This window comes from Erpetoichthys calabaricus, chromosome 8, assembly GCF_900747795.2.
Source record: "Erpetoichthys calabaricus chromosome 8, fErpCal1.3, whole genome shotgun sequence".
In the NCBI taxonomy this organism is placed as follows: domain Eukaryota; kingdom Metazoa; phylum Chordata; class Cladistia; order Polypteriformes; family Polypteridae; genus Erpetoichthys; species Erpetoichthys calabaricus.
Window position 1 is genome coordinate 23,103,318 of NC_041401.2, and position 15,452 is coordinate 23,118,769.

The 15,452-nt window shown below is 40.2% G+C and overlaps 2 protein-coding genes across 2 annotated transcripts in view; both read left to right on the forward strand.

Annotated features, from left to right (window-relative positions):
* abcb11a (ATP-binding cassette, sub-family B (MDR/TAP), member 11a) overlaps positions 1-4,313 on the forward strand; it is a 113,785-nt gene extending 109,472 nt beyond the window's left edge. The window contains exon 29 of the mRNA XM_028806350.2: positions 3,592-4,313. Coding sequence (XP_028662183.2) covers positions 3,592-3,792 — 201 coding nt within the window. The 3' untranslated portion in view covers positions 3,793-4,313. The remainder of the gene's footprint in view (positions 1-3,591) is intronic.
* Positions 4,314-15,083: 10,770 nt separating this feature from the next.
* LOC114655399 (bile salt export pump-like) overlaps positions 15,084-15,452 on the forward strand; it is a 108,038-nt gene continuing 107,669 nt past the window's right edge. The window contains exon 1 of the mRNA XM_028806351.2: positions 15,084-15,230. The gene's annotated coding sequence lies outside the window, so the exon portion shown is untranslated. The remainder of the gene's footprint in view (positions 15,231-15,452) is intronic.

Consider the following 15,452-nt stretch of genomic DNA (forward strand, 5'->3'; position numbering starts at 1 on the left):
CCAATGAGAGGAGAACATTCAGTCCATGAAGCGTGTTTGTTTAGCTAATAGCTAAGCTGTCCCTGACCCTTCTTCAAGGTCGCCAAGGTTTCTGCTTCAGCTCCATATCTTGGTAGGTCATTCCAGATTCCTGCAACTCTTTGCGCAAAGAAGTGCTTCCTGTCTTCAGTGCTGAATGCACTTCCCCACTTACTTTATCAAATCCTTTGACAATTTTTAATACCTGGATTAGGTCCCCTCACACTCTCTTCTGCTCAGACTTAACAGGTTTAATTCTCTGAGTTTGCAACAGTGGGACGTGTCCTTAAGTCTTGGGATGCACTTGGTTGCTTTCCTCTGCACTGCTTCAAGTGCTGCTATGTCTTTTTTTGTAGCGTGGTGACCAGAACTGCACACAACACTCCAGATGTGATCTCACCAGTGCATTATATAGTCCGGGCGTAACATCCCTTGATTTATATTCAACAGTTTTCATGATATAACCCAGGGGTCCTCAATCACAGTTCTGGAGGGCCACAGTGGCTGCAGCTTTTCCTTCCAGCCAGTTTCCTAATTAGAAGACGGTCCTTGCTGACAATGAAACTTGAGATTTAACTATTTGGCTTGTTAGTGCTTTCATTCATCCAAGTGAAATTTGAATTGCACTGCAGAGTTTCCTTCTCTGAGAACATTATCCATGTGTTTTGTAGACCAGAACAGATTTAAACTTAATGCTCCTTCCAATTCCCCTTTAATTTATTTCTAAACATTTTTTTAACACAGACTAGGGGGCTCTGCCCCCTGCTCGCTTCGCTCGCCCACCCCCAGGTTTGGTTTACTGGATATACAATGGGAATTGTTACATATGCATGATTTTCACTTTTACTTTAAAACTTTTGTAAAAGCAATACTTGTCCTTTATGTTTGGCCCCAGACAAGTATCCATCTCTTTCTCGCAGGATGTATAACGCTGCTTGCATTGTGAAGGGGGCTGAACGCACGCTAAGGAGATGCAGTCTGGTCATGTTGTCTTGCTGTTGCTGCTGGCGAGGTGCCTGTTATGTTTGTCATGCTGCTTTTTTATAATAGAGAGATTCTTCATGGTGCTTATGCACAAGTTTAAAAGGAACCATGTTAGCTAGAAAGCTACTGGTTATTTGCATTTCATTATGAAACAATACCTGGTTAAAAACAATTAAAAGTTAAATGCAGCTGCTAAAAACTAAAATAGGCAATTAAGGCTTCTGAATGGTAACAGGCAAGAGAACTAAAATTAAGTCCAATTACTTTGGTAGTAAATAAATGGACTTTTAATTAAGAAATTGTTTGAAGTGAAAACCTGCAGCCATTGCGGACCTCCAGGACTGTAACTGAGGACCTCTGGTCTACAATATAATTAACATTTTTCTTTGATGAATGAAAGTGCTAACAAATCATAGAGTTAAATCCCAAGTTTTATTATCAGCAAGGACTGAGTTCTAATTAGGAAACTGGCTGGGATGAAAACCTGTAGCCGCTGTGGCCCTCCAGGACTGTGCTTGAGAACCCCTGATATAACCTAACATTTTATTAACCTTTTTAATAGCTTCTGCACCTTGATTAGATCAGTGTTTCTCAAGGGTTGTGGGCTACCACTGGTGGGTTGCGAATTTCTGTTCTTTATGGTGGTTGCGTTTCATGGCTGGCTGCCTGAGCAATTGACATTACTGTGTGATATTTTTCCACTCCCATTTCTTATGCTCTGAATTCAACAAGGGGGTAGGTATGAGAATCTTTGATTCACCAAGGGGGACAGGTCTGACAATCGTATTTGATTCACCAAGGGGGACCTCCCCAGGTGGGTTGCAAAAACACTTACAAGTGGAAAAAGTGGGTCGCAACACCAAAAAGGCTGAAAAACTTTAGTTTAGATCAGCGATTCTCAACCTTTTTCTCCTTGTGTGCCCCTTCAAAAAACCGGAATAAAGTGGCGAACCCCCTGTGTAGTCATTACGATATACTACAAGTTTATCTTTGTACGTTGGATGTTTTGTTTCAATATGTCTACAAAGAAGTGATGGTTTTAAACTGCTGTTGGCCAGGACTTCATTACAAATTACACATAGCAGTTTAGGTTCTGACTCATCCCCGGTAACATAAAAACCCATTCGTAAATAGTCGCTGTTATATTTTCGTTTCTTCTCTATTGTCTTACTATGTTTGCCAATTATTTCCTTGCTGTCAGTCTGGAGAGGCGGCAGCTCACTACAACTTTCAGTATTGTCACCCTGTGTTGGTACCAAATCAGGGATGGAAGTAGAAGAAGAAGCAATTGATTGCTTGACCCCCTTCTTTTGACACCTACTGCACGCCCAACCTACCTGGAAAGGGGTCTCTCTTTGAACTGCCTTTCCTAAGGTTTCTTCCATTTCTTCCTACAAGGTTTTTTTGGGGGAGTTTTTCCTTGTCTTCTTAGAGAATCAAGGCTGGGGGGCTGTTAAAAGGCATTGCTGCACTTCCTGTGTGATTTTGGGATATACAAAAATAAACTGTATTGTATTGTATTGTATTGCTCGTCCGGCTTTTTGTCAGACTTGATAAAACTACCCGTTTTTAACCATCGATCCATAATAAAATTACGGAGTAGTTCTCCGGTGAGAAATAAAGTGACATCCCTCTGTCTACTGACAGTCACTTGAGATGTACAAATAAAATTTAACAGCAGAGCAGTATTTATTTAGAATAATTACAACAGAAAAATATAAATTAAGTAAATGATTGAAAATATAAATAAACCAGTAACGGCACACTGTATGATAACGTTCAATGTGCGCACATTTAAGTAAAAAGTCTTTATTGTAATTTATTTACACACACTATGCACTACCAATTTATCTTATTGAAATCAATCGTAGTTCTTAAGCGCGTTGTACGATTCAATTCGACTCTACTCTTCCTTGTCTGATCGTGGCGTTTTTTTATATTAGCAGACATTATTCTTGTTCTTTCGAGCGCATTTGGGGTTCTTGGTTCGCTGAATTGGAAGTTTGCGGATCATATGAGAATGTACACATATCGCCAGCAGCGTAGCGTCTCATCGTGTTACAGATTGTTACCTGTTACCTGCAACTCGACAATTTACGGATTCTTCCGTCGCAATGCGTAAGTGACTGAGGTAATATTCATGAATTTGACATTTAATTAATTTGTTGACCCATTTTTATTATTGTATTATTAATAGTTCTGTGAATATATTTGCCTACATTTAATATTTCGTTTTATTTTTTACGTTTGGGATTTAAAATTCCACCATTACAATATTTTTTTCGCAAACCCCTTTTATAAACCCCTGGGGGTTCATGAACCACCGCTTGGGAATCACTGGTTGAGATGATTAAAATGTTGTGTCAATATAAGCTCCTACATTCCTTTTCAGAGGTTGCCTTCTGTTTGATGGTGTCTCCCATCTTCTATTTATAATTGATGCTCCTTCTGTTCATATGCAGCTCTTTACACTGTTTTTACATTAAACTCTATTTTCCAAGTAGCAAAATGCATGTTTGCCATTTTGAAATGTGCCACAGCAAATTACGGCACATTTGGTATTTGTTAACTTTTCTTTCTCGATTTCAGATCGTGCAGGCAGCCTTGGATGAGGCCCGACAAGGACGGACGTGCATTGTGATTGCTCACCGGCTCTCCACCATTCAGAACGCTGACGTTATAGCGGTTATGTCTCAAGGTGTGATTATTGAAAAGGGAACACATGAGGAGCTCATGGGGCGCCGAGGTGCCTACTACAATCTCGTCACCAGTGGGGCGCCACTGAGCTGAACATTTAGCAGGACTGAGCGGACTTCACAATTTGTGTGTTCCATTCGTCACTTTGAATTTCTTATTTAAAATAATTTAACAGTTTGGACATTGTTGTTTTGCAATGTGATAATGATTTGTTGTATTTTTCTACGGTTGATCTATGGCCGGGGTGGGCAAAGTCAGTCCTGGAGGGCCGCATTGGCTGCAGGTTTTTGTTCCAATATGTTGCTTAATTAGAAAACAATCCTTGCCAATAGTTTAATTGTGTAGCTTGCTAGTGCTTTAACTCTGCCATGTCAGGTCATTCTCATCTCCTAGATTAATTTTTTCCTTTCTAAGGATATCATTTGAAGTCTAAAATGGATGAGTAATTCTCAGTCCTTCACTTTTTTCTCTTCACTTTCCTTCTAAGTATTTAATTAAATCAAATAGTTCATGATAAATACAGACAGGTGTACATGGAAACAAGCTCAATGGTGAGATGCTTGCTTCTTTTGTTATTTGCATCTTATTGCTAATTAGGAGCCTTTAAAAAAAGAGAATACAGTTAAGACTAAAATAAGCAAAATCTTAATGAGCGAGACTAACATGAAGCAGAAAATTGTTACTTGAGCAATAAGAGCTTCTTATTAAGCCATTTTGTTGGAACAAAAACCTGCAGCCACTGCGGCCCTCCAGGACTGACTTCTCCCACCTCTGCTCTATGAAGTTAATAAACAGATGTGATATTATTGGCAGACTGAAGGCACGCATAGTGGTGAAGACTGAATGATTTTTACATACAAACTTCTTACTGTCTGCCATAGTCACTTATGGCCACAAGTGATCACCAGGACAAGTACAAAAGTGATGGGATAATGTATACATTATGGACGGATGAAAGGATTGATGTACTGTGTGTAGGGATGGAAAGATTTATGGAAGTATTAGATGTGACCCCCATCTAAGATACAGTATGTTGACATCTAAATAATCACCATGGACCTCATTGTATTCAGTATTAACGTTTGCAGCGCACCGTCTATTGGAATGTATTTTGTAATGCATGTACAGTGGAACCTCGGTTCACGACCATAATTCGCTCCAAAACTCTGGTCGTAAACCGATTTGGTCGTGAACCAAAGCAATTTCCCCCATAGGATTGTATGTTAATATAATTAATCCGTTCCAGACCTTACGAACTGTATGTAAATATATATATATATTCTTAAGCACAAATATAGTTAATTATACCATACAATGCATAACCTAAATGTAAAAACATTGAATAACACTGAGAACACCTTGAACAACAGAGAAAACTAACACTGCAATAGTTCGCACTATAGTGCTAGGAACCGCTCGCTAAAAACATTTTTTTTTAAATGAGTTTTAAGCACAGGAGAAAAAATTAACATTTGAAAAATCCGTAATTTAATAAACCACCAAGAAAAGTAACATTGCAACAATGCAGGCTACGAACCCATCACTGTAAACAGAACTGAAAACAAAAACAAGCCTTCTCTACCTTATGTGCCCCTCCCTCTCTCGCTCGCTCTCGCTCTCTCTCTCTCTCTCTCTCTCGCAAGCGCGTCGCCTGTCTGTGTGTGCGTGTGTCTCTCTTTTACGAGCCTGGAGTGCCTGTGTGTGTGTGTCTCTCTAGCGCGCTCCTGTGTGTGTGAGCGCCTCTCGGGCGCTGCCTGTGTGTGTGAGTCTGTCTCTCTCTCGTGCTGCCTGTGTGTGTGTGTGTGTGTCGCACTCTCTCGCTCTCTCTCTTGCTCGCAGCACAGGAAATGCACAGGGAGAGACTGAACATGTACAAACCGAAAGGGAACCTGGCTTGTTCGTATACCGAGTGTGTGGTCGTGAACCGAGGCAAAAGTTTGGCAAACTTTTTTGGTCGTAAACCGATTTGTACGTGTACTGAGATGTTCGTGAACTGAGGTTCCATTGTAGTAATAAAATGCATTGCATTTTTCATTACAACAGATAGCGTATCACAAACATTACTACTGCTTTTTTAAATCCCATAAAAAACGGCATATAACAGAGACATAGCCCTGGATGGACACACATATACTTGTTCTTTTATTAAGGTGGATAGATAGATGTATACATTTGTATGTGAATGGATGAACTTGTGTTTGAATGGAAGCATATATGAATGGAGGGTAATATGTGAATATAGGTTATCTGATCATGAGGCTTTTGGGCCTATTTTCATATTGTAAACACACACACACCCTATCCTCTTACTTATTGTTTATGAGTGATGCCTACACAGTCCATTCCTCAACACTCCACATAGGGACTTGCTAAGTCTACCATTAAAACACAGAGTTGTCCCCGGATTTAATTACATCTGGATCCCCAGATGTAATTCAAACCTAAAGCCTTACACACCCTGGTCCCCAGGAATAACCTAGACACATGGCAGCTGATACACCTTGGTTAATGCCACTTATCAACCAATGACTCATTACTCCCACTATATTGCTGTCTGTTGGGACGTCCCCCCTTCAGCCTGCTTCTCCGGTGAGAAATAAAGTGATATCCCTCTATCTACTGTCAGTCACTTGAGATGTACAAGTAAAATTTAACAGCTGAGCAGTATTTATTTAGAATAATTACAGCAGAAAAATATAAATTAAGTAAATGATTGAAAAAATAAATGAACCGGTAACGGCACACTGCATGATAACGTGCAGTGGATACACTTCACTTGAGTATTCCTAGTTTTCATCCTCTTTCTCTGTACATTTAGCATTCGTTTGCTCAGAGGTTGATGTGCTTACCACTTCCTGAGCAGCCCCTCTTTTCTCCACTCTAGCGGCCCGTTTCTTCTCTTCTTTCGTCAGCATCTTTTCGTGTTAAAACTGATTAAGTCAGTGTTTGTGTTGCAATTACTTAGTACACTTTCCTTAATTTTTCACTTAAGCTGGCACTTAAGTCTTCAATCTGCCTCAAGAATGATTTAAGATATGAAGAGGTAGGGGAAGTGACGGCGAAGGTGGTAGGGATGAGAACGGCATCCATATGCATGTGCCACACGGTCGCCCTGCTGCTGAGAGTTGATTCTACAATAAAATAAAATAAAAATAAAAAGACGAATAACCTTGGAGGTCAATCATCACCCCGAAAGTGGACAGTAGACATCAAGTAGTATATGTGTACCAAATTTCAGGTCAATAGGTCAAACGATTTGTAAGCTACAGGTGATTTAAAATCCTGGACAGACAAACGAACAGCTACAGTAGCGTATTATATATAAAGTGTGGGAAATATGGGTCCCTGTCGACCCCTGAACCCGCAGACAACATGTTCTGACACCAGGTAAAACTCCCAATATTAAATTTATTATAATAATAATGTGCACAAAGCACCTCCACTCCCACAATACTCAATAATAAACCAATAATCACAATACAATAAACAATACTAACCCTCCACTCCCAGCAGCTCCGTTCCACACCTTTTCAACTCGGCTCAGTCTACTGGGATTTCCCATAGTCCTTTTATACTCCTTGACCCGGAAGTGCTTCTGTCCCTCAGTCCATGTGATTTCATAGCACATCCGTCTCCGTTATTAGGGAGTACTTCCAGGCTATTATAAAAACCATTGTGTCTCCCTGCAGTGTCCCCTGGCGGCCCCCACGGTATCCAGCAGGGATGTGCAGTAAAACTCCATTGTCCATGATGCCCTGCTGGAAATCGGTGCACCTCCATTTTGTAGGTTGGACTCCATCTAGCGCAGGGGTTGGCAGATTTAGTCCTGGAGGGCCACAGTGGTTGCAGGTTTTTGTTCCAACCCAGTTGCTTAATTAAAAACCAATCCTTGTCAATTATTTAATTGCATGGCTTGCTAGTGCTTTAACTCTGCCATGTCAGGTCATTCTCATATCCTAGATTTATTTTCCTTTCTAAGGATATCATCCAAATGATTTGAAGTCTAAAACAGATGAGTAATTCTCAGTGCTTCACAATTAAACCAAATAGTGCATGATAAATACACACAGGTGTAAATGGTAACAAGCTAAATGGAGAAATGCTGGTCTCTTTTGTCATTTGCATTTTATTGCTAATTAGGAGCAGTTAAAAACCGAGAATACAGCTGTTTAAGACTAAAATAAGCAATAAGGGTTCAAAATCTTAACGAGCGAGACAACTAAAGTGAAGCTGAAGTGTTACTTGAGCAATAAGGGCTTCTTATTAAGCAATTGGGTTGGAGCAAAAACCTGCAGCCACTGCGGCCCTCCAGGACTGAATCTGCCCACCCCTGATCTAGCGCGTGGGGGGTATTGGCCGGGATAAACTGCTGGCCATATATCACAAAAGATATTGAATGATATCAAAGTCGGGATAGATAGATAGATAGATAGATAGATAGATAGATAGATAGATAGATAGATAGATAGATAGATAGATAGATAGATAGATAGATAGATAGATAGATAGATAGATAGATAGATAGATAGATAGATAGATAGATAGATACTTTATTAATCCCAATGGGAAATTCACAATACTCTTATAAAAATACACCCTTACGTTAAATTGTGAAAAAGCTTAAACAAAATTTTATGTAATGATATGAAAACTGAAGATTAGTAGCAGAGGATCCATCAGTGTCAGAAAAAGGGTGTTGTCCCAGGGGGCCTGTGTAGGTTACATTCAGCAGTCGATGGTATGTTTCACCCAGGGTTTCCCTTCTGGATGGAGTTCAGATTTCTCATTCATGTCTGTTTTGTTCAGTTTTTATGTTAACACTGTTGATCGTTTAGTTTCTATTTGTATATTAATATTTTTATGTGCCATGTTTCTTGTGGGTGGTTATCATGGGGTCACCTAGATAAGCACCTAAACCAAGTCACACTGTAAGTGTCAAAACCAACATCACTTGATATTTCCTTATATTACTGTAAAGCAGAAACTATAATAAAAAAAGAAAGACATTAGACAGGTACCTTTATGAAAATGTCCTACTACTTGTAAATAAGTATGGGTTTGTAAGAGGAAGATGTCAATGTCAATGTCAATTCATTTATATAGCACATTTAAAACAACATAGGCCAAAGTGCACTACAATAAATGAAGAAAAAAATCATACAATTAACATAAATAACATAAATATCAAAAAAAAATAAATGAACATAAATAAATAATAAATAAAAGTAAGATTACATAATCACAATGAGGAAACCATCAGTATTACTGAAGGTCACGGAAAGCAAGTGAATAGAAATGAGTCTTTAATGTTGTTTTAAACAGTTCAATTGTAGACGACTCCTTTATGTTATGAGGTAAAGAGTTTCACAGGCGAGGAGCAGCAGCTGCACAAGCCCTGTCCCCCTTAGTTTTACACTTGGTACGAGGGACAACCAGAGACCGCTGACCAGAAGATCTAAACACTCTAGACGGCTGATGTAAAACACACAGTTCAGATAAATAGGCAGGAGCAAACCCATGTAAAGATTTAAAAACTAGCAACAAGATTTAAAAATCAATTCGAAAACTGACAGGCAGCCAGTGTAAAGAAGCTAATATTGGAGAAACAAAATCAGACTTTCTTGCCCCAACCAGAAAGCGAGCTGCAGCATTCTGGACCAACTGTAACCTGCGTATCAGGGATTTGCTAATCCCAGAATACAGCGAGTTGCAGTAATCAAGGTGAGAAAAGATAAAACCATGAGTAGCTTTCTCAAGATCCCTAGAAGATAAAAAAGGCTTGATCTTACCTAATAGACGAAGCTGGAAAAAGCAACTCTTGACTACAGAATTAATCTGTTTCTCAAAAGAGATATTACTGAAAAAGATAACACCAAGATTGCAGACTTCAGGTTTGCAAAAGACAGAGAAAGAGCCGAGAAGTTCAAGACCAATTTGGGCTTTAGCTGATGGACACGCTATAAGCACCTCCGTTTTATTTTGATTCAGATCAAGAAAATTATTAGCCATCCAGGATCTTAGTTCAGACAGACAGATGTGCAGTTGATTCATTGCGGAGTTGTAGACAGGAATATAAACCTGTTTATCATTAGCACAGCAGTGAAAAGAAATGTTAAATTTCCTAAAAATCGCTCTAATAGGGTGAAGGGATATAGAGAATAAAATAGGACCCAAAATGGATCCCTGAGGAACACCACATTTAAGAGGACCAGTACACGAAAAAGAGGAATTTAAAGTCACTGAAAAGTGTCTACCAATTAGATATGACCTGAACCAGTTAAGAGCAGCTCCTTTAAGCCCAACAAGGTGTTCAAGCCGCAAAGGCAATACCTCATGGTCAATAGCGTCAAAGATCTCACCAAATTAGTCCTTTTGGAACAGGCAACTGGAATAGCTGACAAAGCAAAACATATAACGGAATTTACTTCAACTTTCAAAAAGCCTTTGACTCCATTCCACATTGAAAATTAATTCTGAAACTAAAAGTAAATCACAGCATCAGAGGTATCCTACAAAACTGGAGCTCAATTTGATTAACCAGCAAAAGACAAAAAATACAGAGAAGAGAAGAATGAGGTCATCAGTGGAATCCCTTAGGGGTCTGTCTGTGCACCACTCCTTCTTCTGATTTATATCAATGTCTTGATAGATTTCAGGATAATTGATAAACTTGTGAAATTTTGTAGATGATATGAAAATTGGAGGAATGGCAGACACTGAGGAGGCAGCAAAAACAATTAAGAAAGTCCTGGACATCCTTCAGAATTGGGTGAATACTTGGAGAATGCAGTTTAATGTGTAAAAGTGCAAAGTGCTACACATGTGCAAATGGGATATCGAATATAAATATACGATGGGAGACACTCCTACAGGAGTCAACCTCTGAAAAGGATTTTTATCATCTAAGTAATGACAGAAGTGATCAAAAAGGCCAAATAAATATTGGGCCTGATCATTACAAATGCACAATACAAATCGAGGAATGTTAGACTATATAATACACTAGCAAAAATATATCTGGAGGATGGTGTGCAGCTTTGGTCACCACACTACAAGAAAGACATTGCAGCACATGAAGCTGTGCAGAGTAGAGCAACCGGCTCAGAGAATTAAACCTATTTAAAATTTCTTGAGCAGAGGAGACTCCATTGTGAACTAATTGAGGTCTTTGAAATTCTCAAAGGCTTTGATGAAGTAGTGTAGGTGCTGCTGAAGAAAGACAGACATCTTGTCCGGGATTGAGGATGATGTCTTGCCCAGCTGTAATGGATGTGCTGGCTCCCACATAACAGGTGGCAGTGTTCCTCAGGGCAGAACCTAATCAGGGCACCTGCTGGGTGGCATGGGAATTAGAGTCCAAAAACAAAGCCCCGCTGAAGTCTTTGGGTGCCACCAGATGGTGCTGCTGGCAAAGGACTGTCTTGGTTTCCACGCAACCCAGGAAGTGTTCCACACAACCTGGGCATGAGATAAGCAATCCCCAGGACCAGTTCAAATGAAGCCTACAGCATCACATTACGGAATCAGGATCAGAAGGCAGCGGGTGATACTCAACTGGAGGAGGAAGGAGAATATTTTATATTTGTGTATTTAGGCTAGTACTTGTGTGGAAAAGTGTTGGTAATGAATAAAAACCTTTTAGTTGAACCTGGAATGGTGTTGGGTAATATTGTATACTGATTGGCTAGACAGAGGGACCGAGCTGGGAAAGATGTGCAGCAGGTTAGGGTCATAAAGAGTAAAGATGGAAACGGACTCGCAAGCGAGAAGAGTGTGTTGAGAAGATGGAAAGAGTACTTTGAGAGGCTGATGAATGTAGAGAAAGAGAGGGAGAGAAGGTTGGATGATGTGGCGATAGTGAATCAGGAAGTGCAATGGATTAGCAAGCAGGGAGTAAGGACAGCTATGAAGAGGATGAAGAATGGAAAAGCCATTGGTCCAGATGACATACCTGTGGAAACATGGAGGTGTTTAGAAGAGATAGCAGTGGAGTTTTTAACCAGATTGTTTAATGGAAACTTGTGAGAGGATGCCCGAGGAGTGGAGAAGAAGTGTACTGGTATCGATATTTAAGAATAAGGGGGATGTGCAGAGCTGTAGTAACTACATGGGGATGAAATTGAAGACCCATAGCATGAAGTTATGGGAAACAGTAGTGGAAGCTTGGTTAAGAAGGGAGGTGATGATTAGTGAGCAGCAGTATAGTTTCATGCCAGGAAAGAACACCACAGTTGCGATATTTGCTCTGAGGATGTTGATGGAGAAGTACAGAGAAGGCCAGAAGGAGTTACATTGAGTCTTTGTGGACCTGGAGAAAGCATATGACAGGGTGCCTCGAGAGGAGCTGTGGTATTGTATGAGGAAGTCGGGAGTGGCAGAGAAGTACGTAAGAGTTGTACAGGATATGTACGAGGGAAGTGTGACAGTGGTGAGGTGTGTGGTAGGAGTGACGGATGCATTTAAGGTGGAGGTGGGATTACATCAGGGATCAGCTCTGAGTCAGACAAGGTTGACAGATGAGATTAGACAGGAGTCCCCGTGGACTATGATGTTTGCTGATGACATTGTGATCTGTAGCAATAGAAGGGAGCAGGTTGAGGAGACCCTGGAGAGTTGGAGATATGCTCTAGAGAGGAGAGGAATGAAGGTCAGTAGGAACAAGACAGAATACATGTGTGTGAATGAGAGGGAGGTCAGTGGAATGGTGAAGATTCAGGGAGTAGAGTTGGTGAAGGTGGATGAGTTTAAATACTTGGGATCAACAGTACAAAGAAATGGGGATTGTGGGAGAGAAGTGAAAAAGAGAGTGCAGGCAGGGTGGAATGGGTGGAAAAGAGTGTCAGGAGTGATAGTTGTGACAGACGGGTATAAGCAAGAGTGAAAGGGAAGGTCTACAGGACGGTAGTGAGACCAGCTATGTTATATGGGCTGGAGACGGTGGCACTGACCAGAAAGCAGGAGACAGAGCTGGAGGTGGTCAGAGTTAAAGATGCTAAGATTTGCTTTGGGTGTGACGAGGATGGATAGGACTAGAAATGAGGACATTCAAGTTGGACGGTTGTGAGATAAAGTAAGAGAGACGAGATTGCATTGGTTTGGACATGTGCAGAGTAGAGATGCTGAGAATATTGGGAGAAGGATGTTAAGGATGTAGCTGCCAGGGAAGAGGAAAAGAGGAAGGCCTGAGAGAAGGTTTATGGATGTGGTGAGAGAGGACATGCAGGTGATGGGTGTAACAGAACAAGATGCAGAGGACCGAAAGATATGGATGAAGATGATCTGCTGTGGCAACCCCTAACGGGAGCAGCCGAAAGAAGAAGAAGAAGAAAAAGTTTGGAGCTCAGTGGCCTCCCCTTGTCGTTACAGTAGGTTCAGCAAAATTCTTTCAACCTAATAGTGAATCGTGTACTTAAGGACACTGTTAGAAATTAAGGGGAAGTGAATTTAGGACTGAAGCCAGAATGCACTTCTCCTCAAAGAGTTGTAGGAATTTGGAACAAACGATTGTGTCATGGAGTTGAAACAGGTACCCTGCCAACCTTTAAGAAGTATCTGGATGAGTTATATTAGCTAAACAAATGAGCTTGATGGACTGAATGGTCTCCTCTCGTTTGTCAAATTTCTTACGTTCTTATGTAAAGTCTCACAGCCAACACTTCAAAAATCAATTCTGTCATGTTCATGCACAAAGCTATAAACCCAAAACAGAAACCAAGCAAACAAAACTATTCAGACAAAAGTCACATGCCAATGCACCCTCACCCCATTTAAAAAGAAAGAGTAGCAACCAGAGATGACCCATCTAGGAAGGGCCACCAGTCGATCACAGTGCACACTTTCTCACACACGCTCGCTCTTTTATATTGGATCAGCGTGTGGCCAGTTTTTTGGATGGTGGTTGGAAATGAGAAGTTGCAATTTAAATGTGTACTTCGGACCCACTGTGTGACTCTGAACAAGTCATTTAATCCACCAGAATTTATTTTTGAAACAAGTGTGCAAGACATGTCAAGTGCTTGGCATGCTACATACCTTTAAAATGACACTCTGTACAGTACAAAGCAAGTGAAGGCAATGGACGGATGCCTGCACCTCAGATGATAAACGTCCTCCGACTCAGTTTGTGGCCCTAAGTTAGTCCCTTATTGTGCTTCCATTGCAGAAATACAGAAATAATTCCTAATAAATATCAAATGCTTTTACTATTAAAATTGCTTTTTAAAATAAAATGATTTCCAGGTAGTTCCCCACCATTAACCCGCTGCATGACTATGCGGTAGCCAATTTACGTGCCAGCATTCCAACTATACAAATATGGAAACAATTGTAAGATACATATTTAAAAAATGTTAAACATTATATTTAGTATTGAAAGTATTAAGCTTTTCCAGTTCAATCCCATTCACATTCGAACCTTCACAAGTCCATTATCCTGACAGGGCCTCTGCTATATGCTCATTCTTCAGTCTGTTTTAGTGCTTTATGATAGATAGATAGATAGATAGATAGATAGATAGATAGATAGATAGATAGATAGATAGATAGATAGATAGATAGATAGATAGATAGATAGATAGATAGATAGATAGATAGATAGATAGATAGATAGATAGATAGATAGATAGATAGATAGATAGATAGATAGATAGATAGACAGATAGATAGATAATTCATGATTTCCAAGGAAACTACAAAATGACTTCATAAGTGTCATATTGTGACTCAGGGTGCCATAAAATCGTGACGTCATTCATTCTCAGACATGAACTCCTACTCCATGCTGGGAGAGACTGTAGTTCGGTTCATAACTGCTTCTCAGGTCAAAAATCTATAGGACACATATCCTAGTCAAACGTGTAATGCAGTTAGTAAGGGTACTAAGGGTGATGCTTGATAAATATGGGCACTGATCTCAGTCCTATTGAACATCTGTGGAAAGAGCTGAAAGTCACTGCTGGGAGCAGGCATTTATCAAACTTGAGAGAACTGAATACCACTGAGTCAAACAAGCAGTCGAGAAGTGGAGAAACGTCAGTCAGAGCTGCAGAAAGTGCTGTGCTACAAAATAGTAAGTTAAGAGCAGCAGTACTTTTCTTCATGCCATTTTCATTTGTTTAATTATTTTACATATATTCTTCAGTAATAAATCAGAAACAAAGTTTCTGCTCTATGAAATATGATATAAACAATGGTGGATCACCAAATAGGTTTGCCAGTTTCAGTTTAGTTAATATAAAACTGTGACATTTCTGTTTCAACCAAAACCCACATCTGTATTTCTTGGGAATCACCATTGACAGCACTGGCAGGCTAGCTGGTGACACTCACCATGTAATAACAGCTCACTCGGCAGTTCATTGACCTGTCGTCATCATCGACTGCTCGGCCGTTTACCTGTGGGAAAAAAAAAGTAGCAGGGGTCTTCTCTGACAGGTAGGTCACAAAGTGGACTCCTCTCACTGTCAGCCGCCTCTTGGTCTCAGACGGACTTCTGGTTTCTCTTAGAAAGAAGCTTGATGAGGCAACAAATCGTAAGTAATGGTCACTTTTTTCCTTGGGAAACTTTATTACTGTCTGAGATTTGGTAATGCTGTGAATGTAATGACAGAGGGCAGAACAAGAGGAGATCGCAACATATAACACAAGAAATATGCAACACATAGAAAGATATGCGGCAGACTTTACAGGGCAAGAAAACGTGCTTCTCATCCACAAAACTACAACTCGACCTGTTCATTCATGAATAGAAAGAC